The sequence below is a fragment of the Beta vulgaris genome, chromosome 6 (assembly GCF_026745355.1).
Source record: "Beta vulgaris subsp. vulgaris cultivar EL10 chromosome 6, EL10.2, whole genome shotgun sequence".
In the NCBI taxonomy this organism is placed as follows: Eukaryota; Viridiplantae; Streptophyta; class Magnoliopsida; order Caryophyllales; family Amaranthaceae; genus Beta; species Beta vulgaris.
The window spans coordinates 52502159-52528747 of NC_079207.1; the positions used below are offsets into that span (position 1 = coordinate 52502159).

General features: G+C 40.4%; 1 protein-coding gene across 4 annotated transcripts; it reads right to left on the reverse strand.

Annotated features, from left to right (window-relative positions):
• On the reverse strand, window positions 1–25032 carry LOC104896988 (uncharacterized). Of its 4 annotated transcripts, XM_010683785.4 has the most exons (11): window positions 24599–25025; window positions 22233–22301; window positions 22028–22152; window positions 21768–21928; window positions 21305–21374; window positions 21059–21166; window positions 15612–15666; window positions 14993–15076; window positions 13607–13645; window positions 416–462; window positions 1–298 (listed from the first exon to the last, which is right to left on the reverse strand). In XM_010683785.4, exons 1-11 carry the CDS (start codon window positions 24686–24688, stop codon window positions 193–195), a joined length of 954 nt encoding a protein of 317 aa, XP_010682087.1. In that variant the 5' UTR covers window positions 24689–25025; the 3' UTR covers window positions 1–192. The 4 variants fall into 4 exon arrangements, 3 of the variants coding, with proteins under 3 accessions (XP_010682087.1, XP_010682088.1, XP_048503223.1); XM_010683786.4 differs by lacking the exon at window positions 21059–21166 and having other exon boundaries at window positions 24599–25017; XR_002040276.3 differs by lacking the exon at window positions 1–298 and having other exon boundaries at window positions 15598–15666; window positions 24599–25032.
• Between the last annotated feature and the right edge of the window lie 1557 nt (window positions 25033–26589).

The window sequence follows — 26589 nt, forward strand, 5'->3', positions numbered from 1 at the left end:
TTGTGAAAGAGCCGAGTGGTAGCTCAGGGGTTGCATTTTAATCAAGTTAATTGAAACTCGTTGATCATGTAACATGAAGATAAAAATTGAAAAATTGTTCTCTAATCTTTTTGCAACCTACTCAAGATAATTCAAAGAATTCGTTGAGGTATCCATATATACTTACACGTACAACAAACTTTAATTGGACATCTACCTTGCATCATTTTGTGACAACTTCATCTTAAGGTCTTTCAAAGCATCTACAACTTCTGTGTCCAGGTTGTGCTTCAGCAATTTGCCTTGCATGGAAGTAGATCTGAGAAACAACTTATAAATGAGATTGTATGTCTATAATGTGGATAAACAAGTATTGTTGTCACTATAATGGTGAAATTGTAGAGCTGTAACATCCCATTTTTCAAAACTGACACACCTTTGCTCCTGAAGCATTCTTTCCATCTCCTTCTTTGAAGCCTTAATCTGTAAATCACAGCAAACTTTATGATGGGAGAGTTTAATATGTGGTAGAATTATAACCATAGAATACTATCCTAATCGATACCATTTAGAGTACAACCAAAGGATGATCTTAAGACCAAACCCAATCGACGATCCAAAATTTGGGATTATCCATTATTTTATTACTTCCTCGTTCTTCCACCATACTCGTGATTTATTATTGATTTTTCCATCATTTCTTTATCCCAATTAATGATCTATTATTTTGAATCTTTACATTCTTTCTCCTACTTTCTATATACCCAGTTACCCACCATATATTCTCTCCAAGCACTTTCATCCCATGTTTTTAATTATTATCGATTGTTTAAGAATCGATTAATGATTTTTAAGTGTAAATAATTTATATGTTTGTGATAAAACATATTGGCGAAAATTAATATCGTATAATTTAGCTACTATTGTCGATTTTTGTAATTAAATCACAGAAAATACTAATCACGAAATATTCCATTAATAATAATAACGACCCTTAAATATATAGAATTATGTTACATATTTAAACAAAATTAAAGAAACATAGCTGTTGTAGCCTAAAAATCAACGGCTATCAGGCTGACACGTTGCCTCATCAGAGCCCTACATGTGGCATGCGTTTATGCAAGCAAAGTACAAAGGGCCAACAGTTTGCAGGGCTAAAAGTACGTTTCCCTGAAGGAAGAGTACAAAAGTCCCCTAATGGCCCAAAAATTGTACTTGGCCCAGTAAAGGTGGCCTGCACCTCTGCATAAAAGTAGGTGTATTAACCAACCAACACCTGCCACGTGTCCCATTCATTGATTAGCCAATCAGATGCTCCCAAATTAGGGTGACATCAAGGCACAGCAGTCATTTCAAACAGTATAAATAGTCCTTGATTTCAGGGTGAAAGGTACGTTTTTCAGAGCATAGTACTGTTATCTTGTCATAAATTCTTCTCTCTCTCTCTCTACTTTCTCTCTCTAAAAGTTCCTTTACATCCCTGACATCTGACTTAAGCATCGGAGGGGGAAATACCACCCAAACCTCCAGGGTGGGTCCCTTTTTGCAGGTTGCTGGTCAGGAGTTTGCTTCGGGATTTGACCAATCATTGTTGCACAAGTCTCCAGTTTTAAGAACCTATCTTTGGGAGTTTGATATAATTACAGTTTTCACTACATAACATTTGGCGCCGTCTGTGGGGAGACGCAACAATGACGGACTGTCACTTCATCGAATGTCGCAAGGAACAGAAGTTTTAGAGTTCAGGTGAAGATACGTTGATGACGAGAGGCCACCTCGTGGACGAGATCAGGCCATGCTGCCGTTCCATCTGAGGGTAGGACTGTAACTCCAGTCATCCAGAGAATCTTGACCGTCCAGTGACAGCTGGTCATTTGGAAAATGTGTTGAATGACTTCCAGGCAAGAATGGCCGCTGTTATGGAAGAGCAGATTAAGAACAATATTGTTCTTTCAGTGAGTCCGGAGGAAGACAGCTGCCCGCTCAAAGGGCGATCCCAAGAGGGTCGTCCAGGACCTAGTCGGCCACCTCGGCCAGATTGACTAGGCCGCCTTCCAAAGGAAAGCAGCCAGTCGTTAGTGATTCTAGGAGGAAGATGGACTGGAAGCTGGTGTCCGTCCAGCAGATAATATCCCTCCTACTGGTCACATGATGGAGACTGATGCAGGGAGTATTGGAGGCCAAGAGGGCGGCAGCCAGCAGCGTTCAGCCTCTGGCTCCACGCCTATATGAAGGATCCGTCCTTAAGGCTCCCGTCCAGAACAGTGGCGAAGCCGTGGCCATCAGCTTTCAGCCAAGGCAGGAAAAGACAGTTTTGCAGCCATGGTGTACAGGCGTCAAGCCTTAGCTAACACCTCATCTAATCCGGTTATGAAAGAGTACCGTCAGGAGCACATACCCATTGAGGGCAGGTGGCGGCACTCCAGATCAATTGGCCACTCCTTTCTCGGTCAGGATCATGGAGTCCCCTCCTTTCCCAAAGGTTAAGCTCCCACCATTGAACCTTTTGACGGAACTACTGATCCGGACGATCACCTATCAGCTTACAAGCATCATGTATGTCCAAGGGTGGACGATGCTACTTGGTGTAAGAATTTTCCAGCTACTTTGAAGGGGTAGCGCAAAAATGGTTTAACAACTTGCCACCTAACTCAGTGAATAATTTTACTGAACTGAGCATTCTATTCACCAGTCATTTTGTGGCTAATCGTCAAGAAAAGACAAGCATGCACCTGGGTAAAGTCATCCAAGGTCCTAAGGAGGCCTTGAGAGGTTATGTGAAGAGATTAATCTAGAGCATTGCAGATCCAAGATCTAATGCGGTGTGGCGTTTGACGCCTTCATCAGAGGTTAAGACCAGGAAGTTTTAAGTTTGATTTGGTAAGAAGAAAATCACTACTTTGACGGAAGCTTGAGGAGGCTGAAGCATTCATTCATGCCACAGAGGTGTTGTGCTGAGGCAAACAGCCAGAAGTGAAGAAAGTGAAGAAGCTGTTCAGCCAAAAAAGAATCCGCCCAAAAGGCTGAGACTTGGGCAATGACTTCTATGACCACCTCGTCCAAAGAAGTAGGCGGTCGAGCCGGCGGCCTCAGTTGAACCAATAGAGTTCAACAAAGATCAATATTCCATTTTGATGGAAATAAAAGATCAGCATGAGCTAAAGGCGCCGGCCAATAAAAGACAAGAGCAAGTATTGTCACTTTCACAAAGATTGTGGGCATGAAACCAATGAATGCAAGCATTTGAAGAGAGCACTAGAAGAGTTGGCTCGAAAAGGAAAGATGAACAATTACCTCCTCGTCAGGAAGGAAGTTTCAGAAAAGAGATAACCGTCAAGGAAGAAAGATGGACGGAGATAGCACGGATGATGATGTAGTAATGGTCATCTCAGGAGGATTTGCGGCTGGAAGTCCAACAAATCGGGCCCACAAAATCTATTTAGGGAACTCAGCCAGGTTATGCTCACAACCAGGCCGAGTCTGATCCTTTTCCAAAAATAGTGGTCAGCGAGCTGGACCGGGAAGATAAGGACGCGCATGATGATCCCTAGTTGTGGAAATGAAGATTGCCAACCTTAAGGGTTAGGCGAATTCTGATTGATACGGAAGTCCACTGATATAATCAGTGCTGATTGTTTGTCTCGTTAAAGTTTGAAAAAATGATTTGATGCCGGTAAATCATCCTATAATTGGTTTTGGCGGAGGGGTCATCACCCATGGGAAGTCACTTGCCCGTCAGTAGGGGAAAAAGATGCGCCAGGACGCTTTTTGTGAAATTTTTGGTAGTACGAGACTTGACGCTTATAATGTCATTCTCGGACGACCTACCTTAAATCACATCAATGTCATTGTGACCACCTATGTTAATGAAGTTTGAGTGTGATGGGGGAAAGATTGGATCTCTCTATGGAGATCAGCAAGCTGCTAGAGAATGCTATTCACCACTCTTAAACCATCATCTGGAAAGAGAAGGCAGAGCGTCCAAAGGACAAGGAGATGATCGGCCGAGAAATTGAAAGGCCAAATTGTTGAGCTTAAGAAGAATTGAGAAGGTTCAAGAGTACCTCTTCCTGAAAGCAATCCGTCCATGCTTTTGCCTAGCAAGAAGAGAAAGTGTTTGGCAATAAAGAAGAAAACATTCATCTAGAGATAATGGCTATAATGAGTCTGGGACTAGAACGTCCAGAGCGGTGGAAAGTCCAGTAGAGATTTGCTTGAATCCAGAGCGTCCGGAAAGGACATTGAAAATTGGATCAGTTTTGAGATCAGAAATTCAGGACGCCTTAGTTGCGTTGCTGCGAGAATTTGAAGATGTGTTTGCCTATGCTGTAGAAGAGATGCCTGGGATAGACCCTGAAGTGGCCGTCCATAAGCTCAACATTGAGCCGGGGCAAAAGCCTATTCGGCAGAAGAAGAGGCACCTGGGGCCGGCCAGAAATAAGGCCGTTGATGAAGAAGTTCAAAAGCTGCTCAAGTCTAAGTTCATCCGGGAAACATATTACCCAGATTGGGTAGCAAATGTTGTGATGGTTCCAAAGCCGAATGGCACTTGGAGAATGTGCGTTGATTATAGGATCTGAACAAGGCTTGTCCTAAGGACAGTTTCCCTTGCCAAAATTGATCGTCTGGTGGATTCCACGGCCGGCCATGCCCTGCTGAGTTTATGGACGCCTATTCCGGCTTCCACCAGATTCCTATGTGGCCGGATGATCAAGATAAGACTTCCTTCATTACTGAGAAAGGATTGTATGGATGGCTCAGGATGCCCTTCGGCCTAAGAAATGCGCCAGCCACATTTCAGAGGCTCATTAATACGGTTTTCAGCCGCAGCTTGGCGAAATATGGAAGCCTATATCGACGACATGATCGTCAAGAGTAAAGAAGAGAAAGATCATCTGGACGATCTGAGGGAAACCTTCCTCACTTTGAGGAAATTAAGTTGAAGCTCAATCCGCAGAAATGTGTGTTCGGCGTAGTTGCTGGGAAATTTCTGGGATTTTTGGTTGATCAGAGAGGGATTGAGGCAAATCCCGAAAAATTCAAGCTATTATGAATATGTCTTCGCCGTCCAAAGTCAAAGAAGTTCAGCGTTGACGGGCTGTTTGGCTGCTCTTGGACGGTTTCTCTCAAAATCAGGGGACAAATGTCACCATTTTTTTGCAAGTATCAAGAAGAATGCCAAGTTTGAGTGGTCGGAAGAAGCTGAGGTGGCGCTTCAGCAAGTAAAAGATCATCTTCGGCAGCTGCCTAGGTTGATCGGTCCGGTCGAAGGTGAAAAATTGTATTTACCTGGCTGTATCACCTTTCGCGGTAAGTGTGTTCTCTTGGCTGAGAGAGACGCGTGCAAATACCCGTCTATTTGTGAGCCATGTTTGAAAGATGCGAAAGCAGTATTCGTCCTTGAAAGTTCGGCCTGGCTCTGTTTGATGGCCAGCCGGAAGTTAAGGCCTTACTTCCTTACCACAAGCATTCCGTTTATACTGATCAGCCGCTGAGGCAAGTTTGCATAAAAATGGTGCTTCTGGCCGGATGTTTAAAGTGGGCCGTTGAGCTCAATATGTTTGATCTTAACATTTGAGCCTCGAAGGCAATCAAAGGCAAGCTTTGGCTGATTTCATTGTAGAGCTTACCCGGCCAGTATAGAACCCGTCCAAGATCCAGCAGAGGGAAAGCGTCATTGGACCTTAATGGTGATGGATCCTCAACTGCGAATGGATGTGGGGCAGGGATATCTTTCAATCCCCAGAAGGGAAAGTTTGATATGCAATGAAGTTCAAGTTCCAGGCGTCCAACAATGAAGGCAGAGTATGAAGCTCTCTTGGCCGGCATAAAATGTGCAAAGCGGCTGGAGCCTTGGAAATTGAAGCTAAAACTGACTCTCTGCTGGTCGTCAGTCAGGTCAATGGTGAGTTTGAATGCAAGGAAGCGTCCATGAGCAAGTATATGAATTTGTAAGAAGAGATCAAGTCTTTAAAGAGGTTCGTCCTAGATCAGTGCCCAGATCAGAACCATCAAGCTGATGCCCTTTCTAACTGGCCAGCTCGGCTGAAGGAGACGTTCCTAGAACAGTCTTTGGGAGGTAAAGGCGGCCAAGAGCATTGAGGCCGGAGAAGTCTGTTTCTCAGCCGAGAGATGAGTGGATGAGCCAATCATTGATTTAAGAAAACTGGCCGTTTGCCTCTTGCTCATTGAAGCCAAGTATGTGAAAGCAAGGGACAAGTGGTTTGAGTTGTGGAATGAGACTCTATACAAAAAATCCTAAATCGGCCTCTTCTCAATGCATCAGCCGAAAGGAAGGTCTGGACGTTTTAAAGGAGTTGCATGAGGGAGCTTGTGCTTCCCACATTGGAGGAAGAGCTTTGGCAGAAAGGGCTCTCAGGACGGGCTACTTTTGGCCGTCCTTAAAAGAAGACGCCCTGCTATACCAAGAATGTGATAGTTGCCAAAAGCATGGTAATATCTATCAAAAGCCGTCCAATTACTTGACCATTCTCTTTCCTCTTCCCTTTGCTAAATGGGGGATGGACATTCTTGGGCCTTTTCCTATTGCTGCCGGCCAGAAGAAATTTGTAATAGTAGCTTGGACTACTTTACAAAATGGGTTGAAGCTGAAGCATTAAGGGCATCACCACTAATGACGTCAAAGGGTTCATCTGGAAGAACTTGATTACAAGGTTTGGATGCCCCAGTCGATCGTCTTTGATAATGGGCCACAATTTGAAACACCAAGCTCGTCAATGGTTGGCTGACCAAGGAATCAAGGCTCACTTTGCCGCAGTAGCTCATCCACAGGCTAATGGGCAAGTGAGGCTTTTAACAAGATTCTTTCGGCCGGGATAAAAAAGAAGTTGGACAATGCAAAGGGGCTTTGGGTAGAAGAATTGCAGCTGGTCTTATGGTCAATAAGGAAACGGCCAAGAATTCCACAGGAGAGACTCCTTTATGATGGTCTATGGCTCTGAGGCCGTCCTTCCTATTGAGGTTGAAGAACCCACCTTAAGATAATGATGTACTCAGAAGATGCTAACTGGGCAGCTCTTAGGACGGCTTTGGACTTAGTTCCTGAAGTCAGGGGCAATGCTTTGCTAGAATGCAACTATACAAGTTGAGAATGGCAAGGGACTTCAACAAAAGAGTTGCAAGGCGTCCGTTAAAGCTGGGAGACCTCGTCTTAAGAAAATGGAACGGTCGGCCGAGCCAAAGAGTTAGGCAAGCTTACTCCTAACTAGGAAGGACCCTACAAAATAATCGAAGTAGTTCAGAATGGCACCTTTCGTCTAGAAGATTTGGACGGACGTCCCATTCCTAGGACTTGGAATTCTGACACTTTAAAGAAATACTTTGTTTAGGGCATCCTGCTAAATTGTAATCTTTTACTAATGCATTACAAAGAAAAAGTAGAATGTATACATGTATCTTGACTATTCGTCAAGCAAACTTCATATAATACAGTTCTACTTCTCTATGACTTTGTTTGATTTATATGTTTAAAGTTATATACTATCGTCCAAAGTCAATTAATTTAACAAAGCAAAAAGACAGGAAGTTCATCCTCAGAGGATTCTTCGAAGACAGGAAGTTCTGCTCCTGATATGATGGCTTTGTGCAAACTCTCTTGGAACTCCAACCGACGAGCATATCTGGGGATATCCTCTTCTTCGGCCATCATACCAAAGGCCTGCACCGCCCATTCTTTTGTGGTATCAATGTCGGTGTTCAAAGCCCCCTTGGCCGCTTCCATCGTGGCCGCCACCTCAGCTCGAAGAGTTTGATTTTTAACCTTCAGGACGAGGTTTTCCTTGTAAAACTCTGCAGCCATGGGCATGACTGAGTTCCTCTCGTCCAGAAGGTAGCGTTCCAGAGACGCTCTCTCGTCCAGCATCTCGGTCAGCCGAAGTAGGTAACTTTTATTCTGGGACTCAATTTCGGCTGACCGCATCTCCCAGGCTAGCTTGGACTGCTGATGCAGCACTTCCTGAAGTGCTCGGCCATTTTGAACTGAGCAAGGTCCGCGGCCGCGGTCACATCTTGGATGAGCTTTTTGTTTTCTTTTCTAAGCTCCTTCGCCCAATCTTCTGTTATCATGCTGCGAGCAAAGAGCTGAAAATGGAAGGAGGACAGAAAAGTCAGGACGAATGTTAGAAAAATTAATATATATCTTAAGTATGGAATTCAAGCGTCCAAAGAGAAGCTTACCTCTGCAGCCAGCTGAGACATGTAGCCAACATGCCCTGAAGAGGCTCCCCTTAAACCCTTTATGTAAGGCTCAGGGAAGCATTTGAAGAGCTCCAGCTTGAGCTTGTCCCTTTCGGCCGGGCTCATCCTCGTAAAGGCGGCCGAAGCTTCGTCATCCGAGAGGACGGGAGAGCCCGCTGGAGCCTCCTCAGCTTTGCCCTTTCCCTTATCTGAAAGAGTTGACTTGTCAGTATATTTGATGGGTATTACGACTGTCTGACGGTTGGAGGGACTCATTGGCCGTCCGCCAACGCGCAAGGTCCTAACAAAGTTTGAGTAGTAGGACTCACCAGAAGAAAGGGAAGCCGTCTTATAAGCCTCCGGCATCTGATTTACCAGCTTGGCGACCGGCCCTGAAAAAGCTGACCCGTCCACAGAAGTGTCCGGCTTCAGCTCGAATACTTCCAGTTGAGCAAGGGCCTCTGGTTGCTCAGTCTGCTCGGCCGCGGCGTAAGGGATCAGGCTCCTCTCCTCAGTGGCCGGAGAAGCATCCTCGGCCGGGATGTTGATCACCACTTTTGGTGGAGGCCGGGCAGGTTTCTTCTTCTTGGCTGTGAAGCCTTTGGATTTTTTAGGAGGAGGTACCTCGCCAATTGGGGCCGACCTCTTCTTTGAGGCCGCCTTTTCCGCCAACGCTTTGGACGTTGGGGCGTTTTTCTGGAAAAAGATGCAAGTTAGAACTCGTCCTAAAGATATATTTTGATGCACAGATTAAGAGTGCAAGGCGTTCAAATATTATTTGAACGATCCGCTCCTCCAAGAGTCAAATCGTCCAAAGCGGATTTCTGACGGCTTGCTCCTCGAGAAGGCAAAGCGTCCAAAACCCAGTCAGGACGACTCGCTCTTTGAAGAAGCAACGCGTCAAAGATGGATTTCAGACGACTTGCTCTTCGAAGAGGCAGAACGTCAAAGATGAATTTCGGACGACTTGCTCTTTCCAAAGGCAAAGCGTCCAAAAACAGCCAAGACGGTTTGTTCTTCGAAGAGGCAAAACGTCGAAGATGAATTTCGGACGACTTGCTCTTTCCAACGGCAAAGCGTCCAAAAACCGCCAAGACGGTTTGCTCTTCGAAGAGGCAAAACGTCAAAGATGAATTTCGGACGACTTGCTCTTGCCAAAGGCAAAGCGTCCAAAAACAGCCAAGACGGTTTGCTCTTTGAAGAGGCAAAGCGTCTTGAACCAGTAAGGACGGTTTACTCTTCGTGAAAGCAGGACGTCAAAAAAAAAAAAAAAAAGGGAATATTTATATACCAGTGTATCCGCTCTTTTTTCAGCGCCGGACTTACTGAACTCCTTCCAAAGGGAGTCAGTAAACTTGGACGCGCTCATGTCGCCTATCCAAGATTTTCGTAGCTTTGCCTTGGCTGAATCTGCATAAGAAGAAAAAATAGGTGATAATCTTGATCTCAAGACGAAGGAGTTTTTCCCTTAGAACTTTTGGAAGATATACCTCTATCAGCGGCCGGCCTCAGCCCGGCCGCAACCAAGAAGTCGTCGTTGTAGAACATCTCCTTGAAAGGGATCCAGTTGGACGGACCTCTAAAGGAGACGTCATCGATGGAATACTCTGAGGTTTTAAAGTATTCCATCAGGTGCTCAGCCGAGCTGTCCTCCAGCTCCAGAAAGGACGCAGTTCGTCCAGTATTGGTGGCACCTCGGCTGGTATAACGGTACTTTCTGGCCACCGCTTCATTTGGAGCCTGGACGAACAGGAACTCAGCCTTCCAAGCATGCATCTTGGACGTCTTGTCCCAAGACGTCATGAAGCCTTGCCTATTGCAAACACTCACCCAAGCCCCATTAACAGTTTTGGGAACTTTGGAGACATAGTTTATTTGTGAGAAGGCCGCCATAGATGGCTGGACGCCCTTAAGCTCACAGACGGCTATGAAGGTTAAAATGTTTTGCCATGAATTTGGGGCAAGTTGGTTGAGCCCTATGTTATAATAATAAAGAATTCTAGTAATAAAGGAATGAAGAGGAAAGCGTAGTCCGGCATCTAAAGCTAGACGGTAAACAGCAAAATGGCCAGCAGGAGCACTAAGTATAGTGTCCTCCCGGCCAGGAAGAACAAACCGATACCCCGGCATGGGTATGGCTGAAGAAATGTGGTCTAGATGGCGACCTACTCGTCCTAGCCAGCCAGATTCGGCCAAAATGTATCTAGGGTCAGACAAGGGGCCCAGGCGCCTCCTTATCTCAGAAGATGTGGTTGATGGCTCGTCTGAGCCACTGCCAGCAGCAGAAGAGCTCTCGGCCTCATTTGATACATCAGAAGCCGCTCTTGGATTTGACGGGTTGGGCTCTGGAGAACCAAGTCTTTCAGACTCCTCCTGGACGAGTTCAGGAGAAGGGGTTTGGTTAGCAGGACGAGCGCTTTGGGTCTCTCGTTCTCCTTCAGCAGGAATCCGGCCAGTTGATTCCTCTCTTTCTGAGCTAGAGGCCGGCATGGTAACCCCTCTTCTGATACGAGCCGTCTGCTTGACGCGCGCCAGATTACCCTGCACAGGTAAAGACTGGGTCGTCTGACTTTGCCGTCCATGGCTAAAGAAAAAGAATGCATGTCCGGCCGAGATAGGACCAACTCTAGAAGATGCCGAGGAAGTTAGGCCCTCTGTTCTAGGGTTAGCACCAACCCTTGAGCGGCCGGAATTGTTCGAGGAAGAGGACGAATCCATTTTCTTAAAATATGCTTGGAAATATAAAAAAGGATGAGTGAAGAAATACCTGTAGAGGAAAGCTCGGACGAATGTCAAAGACGACTTGAGGCCTCGGACGAGCAGAGTGGTAATTGCAAGAACTTGGACGGGAGTAATTTATCTCTCTAAAAGCTCAGTAAAAATTGCAGAGTCTCTCTCTCTAGAAAATTTCTCAGCAATGTTAAAATGATTCCAGGAGCGACTAAGTCACATATTTATATAGGGGTGAAAATGACCCCCTCAGGCGGTGAAAAGTAACCGTTGCTCATAGGAGTTGACCTGTGGAGACCGGCAAAGTGGCACCTCTTTTTTGAAAAAGAGAAGGGCAGTTCCAGGTCGGTTAAAAGAGGAAGATTAACCGTCTTGGCGCCTAGAAGATAATAACTCCCTCTTTTAAGGGGCAAATGTTGTAGCCTAAAAATCAACGGCTATCAGGCTGACACGTGGCCTCATCAGAGCCCTACATGTGGCATGCGTTTATGCAAGCAAAGTACAAAGGGCCAACAGTTTGCAGGGCTAAAAGTACGTTTCCCTGAAGGAAGAGTACTAAAAGTCCCCCTAATGGCCCAAAAATTGTACTTCGGGCCCAGTAAAGGTGGCCTGCACCTCTGCATAAAAGTAAGGTGTATTAACCAACCAACAGCTGCCACGTGTCCCATTTCATTGATTAGCCAATCAGATGCTCCCAAATTAGGGTGACATCAAGGTACAACAGTCATTTCAAACAGTATAAATAGTCCTTGATTTCAGGGTGAAAGGTACGTTTTTCAGAGCATAGTACTGTTATTCTGCCATAAATTCTTCTCTCTCTCTCTCTACTTTCTCTCTCTAAAAGTTCATTTACATCCCTGACATCTGACTTAAGCATCGGAGGGGGAAATACCACCCAAACCTCCAGGGTGGGTCCCTTTTTGCAGGTCGCTGATCAGGAGTTAGCATCGGGATTCGAACCAATCATTGCTGCACCAAGTCTCCAGTTTTAAGAACCTATCTTTGGGAGTTGTGATATAAAATTACCAGTTTTGCATTACCGTAACAATAGCAACTTAACTATTGTTTTGCCCTAATTTAAGCCACACTACGAGGTCAATGTTGAGGTGCCTACAAACTCGATCCCTATTATCTGCATATGCTTTCAAACTTGCAATGCAATTCTCAATAGTGTCGTACGTGAAAAGACTCATCGAAAGTCCATGCATTTTCTCGCCTTAAATTAGTTTGGCATGGAGCTTGGTCATAATCATTAGATTCAATACGAAGGGAGTATGAATGTTGTTCATCTTCAACTTTCATATTATGGATAAATAATGTAGACGATTATTTAAAACATGATACACTACTCTTTCTGGAAACATAATACATTTCCAGGATAACCCAAGAGGTAATTATTGTGAGAAATGGATGTGGTAAATCTTGTGAGAGATGAATAATAAGAAAGCAGTGAATCGCAATTAAATATAGGGGTGGCTCTTAAAATTATTCTAGAACTATGAGATGACTTTCATTAAGAAATGGGTGACATTTTCTATCTCATGGCATGAAATCGTCTTCACTAGAGGTATCATATCCCAAAACGATACCACAAGATTACTACTTCTGCATAGATGGGTAAAGAGTTTTAACGAAACAACAGAGTGCATGGATTCTCAACTCTCAAGGCGAAAGCAAGTGAATGCCAGTCATGAGGCTCCACAAATTTTAAATGATATTGATTCTCAATTCGTATGTCATACTAGTTCATCTCTTAGTTGCAATGCATATCATACACGAGTCAGCAAACAATATGCAACTTTCCCTCATAGGTTGATACCTACATTGCTCGGACTCGGTACCCACGTCCAACATGGATATGTGTCCAAGTTTCCGACTCGGCTTTTTTTAAAAAAAAACTTTTTCAATCTTTTGGCCCAAAACGAAGTGTCCAAGTGTCCCAGCTACGTCCGAATGTCGCGGATCCGACACGAGTACTTGAGGTGAAATGAAGAGTCTGAGCAACATAGGTTGATACTAAGAGCCACCAACTGGTTTTCTCAATGAAAACAAGGGACGATTCTTTTACGCCTCAGTAAAGAAAAATTTGAAGATGTTTGGAAAAATCAGCTTCAAAAAGGAATCAATATGGGTTTCGTTTTCATTCTTGTTTTTGATCCAGAACTGGGCTAGATGTTTCATTACGAATAGTGAACTTTAGTGAGGAAGGCATTACTGTACAGTAAAAGTTGAAAAGAGAACGTAAGGTCAACAGAAAGAATGGACGCATAGCAGCATAATCTTCATATATGTTGCTCTTTAAGCCTAACGGCCAGAATCAGCACAAACCTCAGACACCAGCAAGGTCATCAGTTGAACATCCCTTTGAATGCTGACCTCGGCCACAATTCAACAGTAATCAATTAGATGAGTTTAGCTAAATAAAATGACTAAACCACCAGAGTTTAAAGAGATCTCAGAAAAGACCCTTAGCCTATAGTTTCTTTGTTCTGGACCGTAAAACAAATTTTATGGGTAAACCATAGAACTAAAGATAGTGATCAGGCAACTAAAAGCTTGTAACCAGGATCTATTCTGAAACAGAAACTGACCACTAAATTAAAACACAGACTATACAGTATCCCATACAAAAGATGTAACCCAGAGCATGGAGCAAGCATGAGACATTGGCATCATAATGTGACACATGGCAACTTACCTCAGAGACCAGTGCCTTGCTGCTCCAAACAAAAGCTCCCTGAAATATTTGTGACAATCAGAGCATTAGCAATTAGAGATACAAGAATATATTTCATTTTAATGCTCCCTCCACTGCATGTAATCATGTATAGTTGTGCATGATTTTAAATCTTGGATTCACTCACAACCACTTTCATGGCCAAGGCGGTTAATTTGCAACTTATCGCAATTTTATCGCAAATGCAACTATAGTGGGAAGGGTGTTGAGGGGTCTACATATATTTTCAATGCAAGAAGAGTCTAGAGATTTCTCCTACTTACTGTTTGCTTGTCTTGAATTTCTTTCATATACTTGCAGCTCTTTTGGCTCCTAACTATAGTTATGACTCAGGGCTTGTAGGAAACAAAGAGAAGAGAGATCATCTTCTTAGTTGAGAATGAAGGCTTTTTATTTTTGGTGGGGAGAATAGGGAGAGGGGTACTATTTGAAGAAAAACAACAGCCACACAGCATTATTCCTGCTTCCTGCTGTGGCAGGGTTTGGGTAGGTAACTTAATTGTAATTAACACAATGTGTCCATAAAGGTCCCCTTAATGGGGAAGCAACTTGGCTTTTTCCTTCAGTCTGATCCCATTCAGTATAGATGGATAAAACTTAGGCTCTTTTGGTCGGACGTAAAAACATTTTCCTGAAACTGTTTTCCTCTATTTTCAAGTTTACATTGTTTGGTTGGCGAAGGGGTGTAAAACCATTTTCCATTGGAGTAAAATTGCTCTCTCAATTATGGAAAAACATTTTCCCTTCAAAATGAAAGGAAAACTATTTTCCTTCCTTTTCCTTATCTCTCTTGTACACTCTTCTCAATACCTCCTTACTTTCCCTTGCATTTTCCTTTCATGTCATCATTTTTCTTACATGAAACCAAACAACGGAAAACTAATTCTGGATTTGTGTTTTACATTGTAAATTATTTTCCACGAAAATCAGTTTACACTGAAAATGTTTTACGCCCAACCAAACGGAGCCTTAATTACGGGGACGTGCACCCTGAGCCTGTGGCAATAGAACTTCTAGGTGTCAAAAGACTTTGGGCTGTTTATAAATGTACAAGCAGAAGCAATGGCACCCTGAGTCCCTGAGTCTCTGAAAATTGAAGTATAAAGCCAGCTGTCAGAAGCAGCCTACTAACATATTATTTAGTTTTTTGACCACATTAAAAAGCCAAAATTCCAGCCAAAATGCCATCCAAGCCATTTGCCAAACCAGTCTGAGCCTTAGGTTATTGGAGGTGCCTAATAATACAAGTAATCTTCTCTGTATTCTCTCACCCAATTCACTGTAACTCTTATCTACTCAACTCCCTTGTCTCATGTCTAAGAAAGTAGATAAAAGGGGAATGCATACCGCTCCATAAGCTGCATGTTGTTGAGCATGATCAGATGTCACTACCCAAACCTTTGGGCAACCATCTTCCTTCAGTGCCACCACCTGTTTACACAAATAAAGAATACACAAGATGGCTGATTATGCTAAGCATGGGAAAGTAACAATTGCACTCATCATATCTGATATCTGGTAAACTAAATTGAATAAATTCACCCTTGGACTAAATAATAACAAGATCTCTGTGAACAAGTGTGGTGCACAGATAGAACTGTATACAACAGCTTCAAATTGAATTTGAGTTTGACTCAGATTAACAATACAGTAAGATCACAGGATCTATACAGGTGGGATGAAGAATTGAAGATATAATCTTCTCTCTTTTCTAGTCAAGGAAATATATTATCTAGTGTATAGCCCTCAAAATCTCCGATACAATGTTTCTCACTTGAGTTCTCTACTGAAAAGAGCTTATTTGGATAGACACAAAAAGGAAAAGGTAGTCAAGGGAAGAGCATAACAGAAAAATGAGACAAAAAGGAAATACAGCAGAAAAAGACAAAGAATCAGATTTAATGCAGGTATGACAGCTTATCTAAAAGAATTTGGGAAGCTGAAGTATATACAGTGTGCATATAACCTCCTTTTCTATCCATGCATCAGCACATGAGTCTGCGGAGTAGATAATGTCCACTCTGCAAAATACAAATAGAAAATTGTAGAATATATCAAATGAACATAGACAACGATGACTTTACTTTTTGATCCCAAAACAAACTAAATGGTGTTAAATTCAAGAAGGATACAATGGAAAAGGACAAGATGTCCTCAAAAAGAAGATAAGAGAATGATAAAACCACAAATCTTTTCTTCTCTTTAAATGTTCATTTTACTTTCGAAGTTTAGTTCCCAAAAAAAAAAAAAAAAAAAAAAAAAAAATTTGAACCGACACATTGAGGGGTTACTGGACGAACCCATTTTACCCATTATTGCCTTAACTTAAAATGGTTAAGGGTGTTTACAAAATTATGTATCACGTCGCTTAGACATCTAACTGCCTACTGCTCACATATCCTATAATTAAATATCGAAACAGTTATATGTTGTATTATAAATACATCCTTCTAACTCTGATGTTTTTTGCTCGCAACATCTCTGTTTCATCATCAAAGCCCAAGAATTCTTAGACATGGCTAACCAACAAATACCTCTTGCATTTTCATGGGGAATGCTGGATACATCGGTTCAACATGGACATAATACAAGAAGATTGGGATGAATTCAAAAATGAAAAAATGAAGAAATGCAATCCAAGGTGACAAAATTCTTTGAAAAGGATCCAAAGATCCAATCTAAAGATCCGAAGGAGCAAGGGTCCAATGCTACTCTCATTATAAGCAATATGGATTTGTTAGCAGTAAATCTTTGGCCAAAAATGGAGAAAGATGAGTTATTGAAGATGATGAGTGTCTCCAAAGCATGGGGAGAAAACATTATCAAAAAATATTTCCTCTCTAAACCCACATTGAAATACCACAAGTCCATAATATGTGAAGGCAGCTTGGGCGGGTTCAGGAGAAAACAAGAGTTTTAAAAAACTCATAAAATACAAATGTACTTTCTTCATGTGGCATGAGACTTTGTTGGAAAGAGATATTCCTCTATTTCCTGATGAAGACTACTTAGATGATGATGATCTTGACGTTAATGAAAACGAGGAGCCTGAAATCATTATCAGTTTGACCCATCTTCACGCTTAACATATCAAGCAATATTTTGAATTTACTAGTAATTCTGATGATAGTGCATAATTTAGAACTTGTCTAGAAAACTACGTAATTGTTAACTTAATAAGTGAATATCTGCTTGAAGATGTTCATGATTCGATGATATTTTTTCTTAATGGAATAATTGTTAGTTTGTTGTCCCTTTTTAAATACATCTCCATATTGTATAAAGTTGTGGACTTGAATAACATTGTTCATAAAATGTACACTAGACTCAAGGGAATAATATGAGACACAAATGTCTAAAAGATGGTATATAAAGCTTTAGATCTATCAAGAAATTGATTTCTTATGTAAAATCTTAAAACAGATGATAATCAAAGAAAAGTCAAAATTTCTTTAAAAGTTAAATACACTTACCCAGTAACCAATCCCGGAAGTTATTGCAAATAATAACCGTTGGACAAACCACTTGGATTTTTAAAAAGGCATAGCCACAACATACAATCATAACATTTTCATTTCAAAAAATCAAGATGAATAATGAATCATATGTAAATTTGGCGGCTAAATTTGATGATGACTGTTTTAATCATTGTTATGCCTTTAATGGCTCTGAAAAAGACAAAGGATCTTTTATTATAAATGAAAGAGCTTGATAGATAGAGAAGATAGCCCAGGTTTTTGGAGATTAACCTGTCGTGGAGCCAGATGACCTTGAAGTAGTCGAATCAAGCACTACGAAGGTTGGTTCTAACATGGATGTCTTATCCATCTACATTTGGCCAAAGATGGAAGACAAATCACAAGACAAACTACTAACAGTTTGCAGAAAGTGGGAAAAGGATATCTCCACCAACTTCAACTTCCCAAGACCACAAAGAATGAACTCGATACATGCAAAAACGCTAGTTCTTTCTAGTACCAAGTCCTCCCTCAAAGTGGTTAGTATGGAAGAGGGTCAAAATGAAAATCACGGGAAAATAATCCACTTTAAATGTTTGTGTAAATTATGGAAGTTGCTTATCCAAAAAAGACACTACCCTTCCTGGATATTCGCTGATTGATAAGAGGTATGTTTGGAATGGCAGTCACCAAAGAAATTTTGTTTGAATCAAGGTTCAAGTACTCCCTTGAAAATGGCTATTATTTCGGAGTTACCAAGAACAATGCACGATATGAGTTAGATACTAAAAAATACAGGATGATTATAAAATTATTGTGTAGGGAACATTTCAAAATGTTGTCTCTAGATACAATTCCTTTTAATCTAAATGTTCTTAGTGATTCTATCTCTAAAAAGATAAGTCATAGTACAAATGTAACAATGTTACCTCAAATGGTAGTCTTGTGAATAACATGATTAATTTGCTCTAGCACAAGTGGTGTTTGATTTACCAAATTGAATCAATCATAAGCCCATTTATTAACTATATTCCCTAAACAAGTGTTTTTAGTTTCCCACGAAATTAAGCACTTAGGATATAACTATCAGATAGTTAAAGCACCTAAGTCTTTATATATGTGATCTCCACAAGATCTTAGACTTAAACCATAATGGATTATACATATCTTCCCATGTTTAACCAACGTGCTACAAAAGATATGCCATACCCATCAACGTGCTCGAATCACCACAAAGCATTGAATATCATATCTTGAGATAGGAACGAGTTTACTAAGCATGAAATCCACAAAATGGACCTCCTCTATTCAAAAATATTGTGGAGAAAATCCTGTTAATCAACAAAACTCGAAGAATAAAAGAGAATCTAAGGCCTTCCAAATAGGGTCTAATTTAAATTTCGTAAAAAAATTGATATTTCCAAAACTTGAAAGGACTGATCAAGTGACGTTTCTTCTAGTTTGTAAATCATGGGGCAAAGTCATCACAGAAGAGATATGTAAGCCTAATGTCCCTTGGAGGTATCTGAAAAGGCTCTTTGTCGAATGAACTAAAAAGAAGATTAAAGTAATGATGGATGGATCATCATCAAGAGTCTTAGTACAATCCAAATGTGCATGTCAAATTTGGTATGATTTCATGGCCTACAATGTAAATCCTTGTTGGTTATCACCAAATAACCTTACAAGCGGGAACCTTGAAGAGACTTTCTTAATAGATTTCATAACAGCCAAAAAGAAAGGTGACTTTTTTAGTCATCCAAAAATAGCATTTATTGATCACCTTATAACAATGGAAGAAGTCACATTTAGAACACTATTGGATGATATTGGCTATAACCATTAGAAGTCTCTTTCTACTTATAATTTGTGTAGTGCTCAGCACATCCCTCCACAAATCAGGGGGTAATTTGTTACTATCATTTTCGAATGTATAGTATTATTTATTATGTTATATTGAATCAAGACTCAAAAGGTTTAATTTATGTTTTAACATAAGGGGCCAATATAAGTATAAAGCCCATTAAGCGAAGTTAACAGAGGTCAAAAGTCAACAAAATCCAAAGGAAGATCATCAGGATTATCAAGAAATGAAAGTCAAAGGCAGTGAAATAATAGCAATCAAAAGATAATCAAAAGATGGTTCAACATGCAGACAAACGTGCATTATAGGGCAACGGTTATTCAGGGCTAGAAAACAGTTAAGGTTTGAATTAAATATGATTCAAACATTTTCCCCCAAACATGCATGGAAGTTACACGTTGTGATTCTCTATAAATAGAGAAACTATTATCAAGAAAAAAGACGAACAATCCATCAAACTTTAGCATTTCTTAATTCCTTAGCATAGCTTAGCAGTAGCATAGTTTAGTCCTTATATTTAGCTTAGTTATCTAGGCATGTTCTAGCGCCATTAGGCAAGATCTCAGATTCTCACTCCAATTGAAGCAGGGAACCATGGAGGTAACAGCTTTCATGTCTCCTCTTTAGTTGGCCAGCCTAGCTTATCCTTTGTGTATTGTAAAATTCATCTCTAAGTTTGTGGCATGTATGAGAATTTTGTGCTTTAATTATTACTGTCTGCTCTCTTTATTGCTTTTCGCCTGAAATTAATTTATGTTGTAGTTTGATCGTTTTAATTAAATTACAACATAGTAAGTTAGCAACGCCGGTAACCCCAGCAACTAAGTCTCCCAAGGCATTCAATATCAAACTGGGTGTTCATTGACTTGTTTGCAAGGTCAGCGAACTAATTTTGCACCAACAAGAGGAGAGAGAGAGAGGGGTAGGAGAAGAGACAATAAATGAGAGGCAGAAGAAAAGGCGTAAAAGAAACTAAGGAACGCAAGAGAAAGGGGGGAAAGGAGAGAAAGAGTGGGAGGAGAGAGAAAACATATTTAATGAATTTAGAGGAAAAAGAGGAAAGTAACGGGAGAGGAGATATCAAAAAAGTTGGCACTTTTGTTTGCCCTTTTTACTTTATTGACTTTTCTTTTTCTTGATTATGACCCACCAACTAGTTAATTTGTATTGTTCACTAACAATTACTACTTGATTAAATTTGCTGGCAGCCCCATATCTTTTTTTAGAACTTTCTTTTTTCAAACGCCTCTTGCCTTTTATTTTGTTGCAACACGTATTTAGTTTTTTTTTAAAATACTTTATAGAATGCACCTTTTTTATTCATAATGAAAAAAAATATATTGCAAAAAAGTGTCAGCGAACCAAATAATGTCCCAAAGTGAACCATGACCCAAAAAATCGTACCGAAAAAATACCCCCTACAATCCGGCATTCTCCCAACTCGCGAATTGCGTTCCCGTACCCGTTCCGTGATCCGAAGCGATCCACGAACTATGTGACACTGTCCTCAATCGTTCATTTCATGTATGTCCCCACATCCAATGTAACATATGCATCTCCACCACATTCATCTTATGAACGCTATAGTGTTTCACGGCCCAACATTCTATGCCATATAACTACATAACAGTGAAGGTAGAAGGTAGAAGGTAGAAGGTAGAAGGTAGAAGGTAGAATTGTCCTCCAGTAGAATTTTCCCTTCAATCTTTGGGGCATGCCACGATCACATAGAAACCCCATGGGAACTTTTCACTTCAACCAACCTGCTTTGATTCTATGAGCCACATCTCCATCCAATTCCCTTCCTTTTGGACTAGCTCCTAGATAGCAAAAGAAATTGGAACCTTGGACAATTTTTCCAACTAAGGTAATTGACTCTACCACCACAGTAGCATATTTTATTTTCATCCGTATAGAGTCATATCTGTTAAAAATCAGTTCATGATCTATTTTGTTTCCGCATTTTACAGAATGTTAACAAGTTTTCTCTAACAAAAGGAAGACAACTAAGAGAAGCTCTCGCAGAACATTCTACATCACTTGTCTGATAACTGGCTACAGGAAATATATATAAAAAAAAAAGGCACTAACAGTTGATCATGACTAGATGCTGCTGGAGAAGACCCAGCTGCTGCCATAACCATGAACACCAGAGACATTACTATTTGTTGCTTTCTAGTGTTTTGCTTCCAAAGCTGCCTATTGACACACTCATTACTCTGATATCAATTCTATCACTCATCCAGATTCAAGGGTTACAAGATAATAAGTAGGGATCTCCATTACAACAAAGCAACAGTCAAGAAGCAAAACCAGTCGAGCTTTAGAAGCACATACCCAGCAAAAGTTTCCTTGTGGTTAGGTAGTCCAGACATCATGGCATCAAATACAGTCACCACCTTAACCTCTGTTAAGTTTTCAAGATTATGGAATAAGTGGTGGCTCGAAAAAGTTAAACAGAAAAGTTACAACAAAAGCATGTATGTCATTGCAAATTACATGTAAGTCTTACATTCCACAAATGCATGCAAACACCTAAGAGATTCACATAAGCAATATACAGCTGCTGCATATATTGATCAGTCATACTTGACCAGCTAATGGGTAGGCATTTGCTCTTTAGACAACCCAAATTCCAAATACAACGTCAGGGAAAAAAATTCAGATCTATTTTACATTTAACTTGTTAGTTTAAAAAATTTTAAGACTCTTAATTGTGTCAGTCAACAACTCAAAAGTTCTCTAGATGTGCAACAGCATCCAGAAGCCAAATTTTCAATCTGAGAAGAAAAGCACAAACCTCTTACCAAGCTGAACTGCACAAGTTCATCAATTAGCTTTTGCCGCGCTATATCAAGTTGCCCACTCATGAAATGCTTCTTCAGTTTTGCCCAGTAGCCACAAACATTATAACCATCAACAAGCAAGACAGGGACAGCACAGTCAACAACTTGATTTGTACTGCATTAGAATATAGAACAGAGGTAACTTCATCAAAAGCTGAGATGCATAAAACTACATTAACTTTTGAAGAAGGATTTTACCTAAGCGGAAACTTACTAATAGAGTGACAATGTTGGATCCTTGTAGAGTTCTATATCTGGGGGAAGGTCCTCCTTCTCCACCCTCTTTCTACGATAGCTAGTAGCTGGCTTAGGTATGCTGGAATTTTTTTGCTGGAACTCCTACAAACACAATTATCTGGAAAGTGGAGATCAATTTTTCACATCAGCAAGATTGTTTTGTGTACTGGAAAATTCAGTACCTTCCATAACTTCAAAAACTGCAAATTCTGCTTGACATTGGATTTGATTCTTGGAGGTGGTTCAGAATCCTACAAGGGGGGAAAATAAGCAACTTGAAAGTCTATGATGTACTGTAACGGGAATCACGGATTCACGTTAGTGACCAATACATACAATGTTGCAGAAATTTTAACAAGAAACATAAAATACTCTTAGGAACTATTTCCAAAAACAGAAAACTCAGCTGATGTTCTATTGACCTTGTCCTTCCCGAATCCCTACTATAGCCCTCGATTGGCAAGTATCTTCCCCACAAGATCGGTAGTCAATGACCAGCTTCTGCTTATCCTTCTTCAATGAGTGTCTCATTGGGAATCAATAAAAAAAAATTGCCACTTCGTTAAGGACTCTACCATTGCAACGGCTTTAAGAATCTAGGCACGACACGGCTTCGAATCTTGCTGCCAATTGTTGCTGATGGTCCATGAATATGATAAGGTGATAACCCTCAATTATGTTGGGGATATTGAAAGAGATGAGTAGTTGAATACTGACTGATCTAGTCATGCGTCCACCCCGTGTGCTTTAATTCACATAGCTTTCTCATTGCAGGTTCCACAACATTCTCAAGGTAGAATTGCTTCTTGAACTTGTCCCAAAACCCTTCTTTACATCTTTATTATATCTTAAACCACAGAATTATGTCACCAGCTAAATACATCATGGCGACAAAAATTACAAAGGAATCATACTGAAACAGCTTGGCGTGAAGTAGCGTTTGAAAACCCATAAGAAATTGTTAAGTATCTTGAAGGGACAGCACCTTGAACTGTGGCAATAATTTCAATTTCCACCCCTTTTTAAATTGGCGCACACCATATCACGTCTTTAAAGCATAAGGCAACATGACCCTTCTGCTGGATGGCTCGTAGTCACCCCAACATGCTGTTCTTGAACTTGATGAGTCCTTTACTAAGTGCTGTGACAAAGTTATCCAATGAGCCATCTTAAAACTCCTCCATGGCCCTTCCCTCTCTGGCAACCTTCGTTGCAAACCTTTCAAATGATTTAGACATCTGTCCCACCTCGTTCAAAAGCCCCTATATGACAATCTCCACCTTCGCAAGTTAGGAACCCATGTCTTGATTAGTTACAAAATACTATCACTAGTACCACATAAAAAGTTCCTCCTAAAACCTGTAAGCCCATTTGAAAGCAACCCTATCATGGAATCTCATAAGTCATAACCCCTCATAAAAGAAAGGAAAGATTTAAAAAGGGAAACTTTCTTACTTCATCCTTTGATAGTTTTCCTCGCCGACAAACATTCTCACCCCCAACGTTTTTATCAATTGTCATTTTCTTCCATATTTAACAAACAATATTGAAAGTGGTCGAGATTTAAAGAGAAACTTCTACTTAAAAGTTTTACTATCCCCTTTCGATAGATGGGATACCAATTTCTAATTCCAAAAAAACCATAATTTCAACAATCTCTTCCACATGATGCGAGTTGTGAATCCGTGATCAATCCAAGTTACGCTAAGCACACTTGATTATAGAATCCAAATTACCTTAAAATTACAGAAGACAACTTCACTCATTATATGTATGATTGGCTCAACCTAACCCCTGGCGTACTTGGCTTGGCTCTTCACAATTCTCACTTTAACAACCAGTGCTCACATCCGCAGTCTAGCGTCATCAACAACTATGCCAATTCTCAAAGCTCACCTAAACTACACTCCCTGTGATCAAGCCTCTCTTTGTTACAATCTATCACGTGCTAACTCTTTCGACTTTCACAAAGATCCTATAAACTACAAACAAACAACATAGAATGCATAAAGGCACATAATGATAATAATACCTACAATACTATCATTAATATGCAATTTTATCCCCAAGTTATCAAACTTTCCCAAACACTCAAGAGTGACTTAATCCCCAAAGTTAAGCTCGTACTCAGGCTCATTCGGTTCAAGATATGGAATGGAAACAAATAGACGAGGGGAATGATAATAAAAATGAATATTGTTATTGGGTGTGGTTCAAGCCTGGACTAGAAAGCGAATGGTAACCATTACCACAAATTAATGTATTTTGTCAACAAAATGGTAATAGATTGATGAGGATTTAACCAAACAAGAACAACAAGAATACGTAATTGATTTTGTTTCTTGGAGCCAAAATGAATGAACCAAACGAACTCTCAATTTAATTCCAAAAATTCAAAAACACCCACCAAATAAGGAAAGAAAAAAAGTAAGTAAACCATAAATTACAATTATCATCTAAATTGTGCACTATAGCCAAAAACCTCATATGGTGCAATTATATATAAAAAAAATAAAAAAAAATACAAAAAAGAGAGGAAGAAGTATACCTTAGGGGGTTGAGATTGAGATTTTTTGAAGTTCCCAGCAACAACAATGATGCCATATGGCAAATTGTTCAGTCGTGAAGCAGTTTTCATCGAGCTCTTTTTGCAGTTAAAATCATTCGCAGTTGTATAAATTTATAATTATGGGGCTTAACATGGAAGAAAAACTTTGAGCGCTGTATTCATCTGTGTTGCGCTAGTTGCTGAAGAAGAGAAAACATTGTTGTGCTAAACTTTTTAGATTGTGTTCAATTGTGAAATTTCAGCAGCTCAAAAAGTATAAGGAAACGAAAAGAGAGCCATCTATGCCATATTGCAACTTGCAAGACCATTAGATCAAAAAACGTAAGGTTGCGAGCAAGCCATCAATCAATGACAGACTGGCAACGGTAATCTTTTTATTTTCCACACCATTTTTCACCAGGCAGGCATACCTAGGAGTGATAATCACTATGGCCTGTTTGCAAACCATTCGAGTTCGACTCCGGTCAAAGCTCGGTTCGTGGTGGTTCTGCTTGGATATGAGCTCGGATCAACACTTAACGAGCAGTTTACACAAAGCTTGGGTCGAAAGCTCGTGAATGGGCACAATTATACTTTTACATAGAAAAATAATATATTTATATATAGAGTTTTTTGATGGGATATACCAGGGTATTAGAGCATTTTGTAGAGATATACCTCACTAAAAAAAATTGTGGGATATACAACCTAAATCTAAGTTTTGTTAGAAGATATCAAAAGCATTATTTCTGGCGAAAAAGTCAAATTTTCGGCCTTTGACTTGCTTAATTACTCTTTGTATAGTGCATGATATTCAATTGCTTCTATTCCATTCATTTTTCTCCAACTTCCTCACTGTCAATGTATGGTTCACTTGCGAGTTCCTACCAAGTCAAAGACTGAAAATTTGACTTTCTTGTCGGAAATAGTGTTTTTGTTACCACGAACGAAAATAAAAAAACGAAATTACATATCAAGAACAGTCGAAATTTACAGTAAGAAAAATGAAAGAAAATAAACATCTTTTCTTCCACTGTGCTTGCAGTGCTATGGTGTGTCAGAATGTGCTGGATTGGATTGGGCTTCGAACAAGGAATCAGGAAAATTTGTATATTGCTTGGAAGAGATGGAGCAGAAGTTTCAAAAGCAAGAAACGCCAGAGAGTATGTTACTCAGTGATAGCAGCACTGGTTTATCATGTGTGGAGAATGAGGAACTACAGCTACTGGAATGATGCTGTACCAAGAATTGAAGGAGTCAGCAGAGCAATCAAGCTTGATGTATGCAGTCGCATTAAAAGCATAGCTGAAATGCAGTGGAATGTTGATGATAATATTTGGTTTAATCAACTTGTAAATAGTATTGAGTAATTAGTGCAGTTGTCTTTGTTGATGTAGGTTGTTGCTGTTTGCTAGCTCAGGTTGTAAGATGAAGCTTTAATGCTATTTGGTATATACTTACATTTTACCAAAAAACTTTTGATTATCATCAGTCATTTTCTCAAAATACCACAACATAGCATTTGCATCACCATCCTTGCATTTCTACCTTCGTTCCTTTGCTACTATGTTACCCAAATCTCTCTCCTTAGTTTCCATCTTCTCCAACCCATTCCTGTTGGTGGAAATGCTTTTATGAATCTGAGATATCTTAACAACAGTTGCATGATCATTAAATAACTTCCTCCTAACGGTCCAAGTTACTTCTTCATGTCTGATTTTACTTATGTTTCTAACCTTGCTAGGATTAGGGTTATGGTTTTTATGCTTCAAAATCACTTTCTTTATTTCCCATACACCATCATCAATAACAGCAGCATACATCATTACATGTGAACGACATTTCTTAGTCTTCCTACTAGATTATTGAACTCCTTTCTTACCTACAGATACCCTCTTGCTATCAACCCTACGCCTATTGTTTGGCTGCTCTTCATATTCTCACCCCCAAGTATAGTTACGCTACACCTTAATATAGTCCTTCATACTCTT

Excerpts from the sequence above, each read along its gene's own strand:
- LOC104896988 (XM_010683785.4), bottom strand. The coding sequence starts at position 24,688 with ATGAAAACTGCTTCACGACTGAACAATTTGCCATATGGCATCATTGTT. Across the intron at positions 21,375-21,767 it reads GCAGTTCAGCTTGGTAAGAG|AGGTTAAGGTGGTGACTGTA; the intron begins GTTTGTGCTTTT and ends AAAACTTAACAG. Across the intron at positions 21,167-21,304 it reads CACAAGGAAACTTTTGCTGG|GCAGCTTTGGAAGCAAAACA; the intron begins GTATGTGCTTCT and ends GTGTGTCAATAG.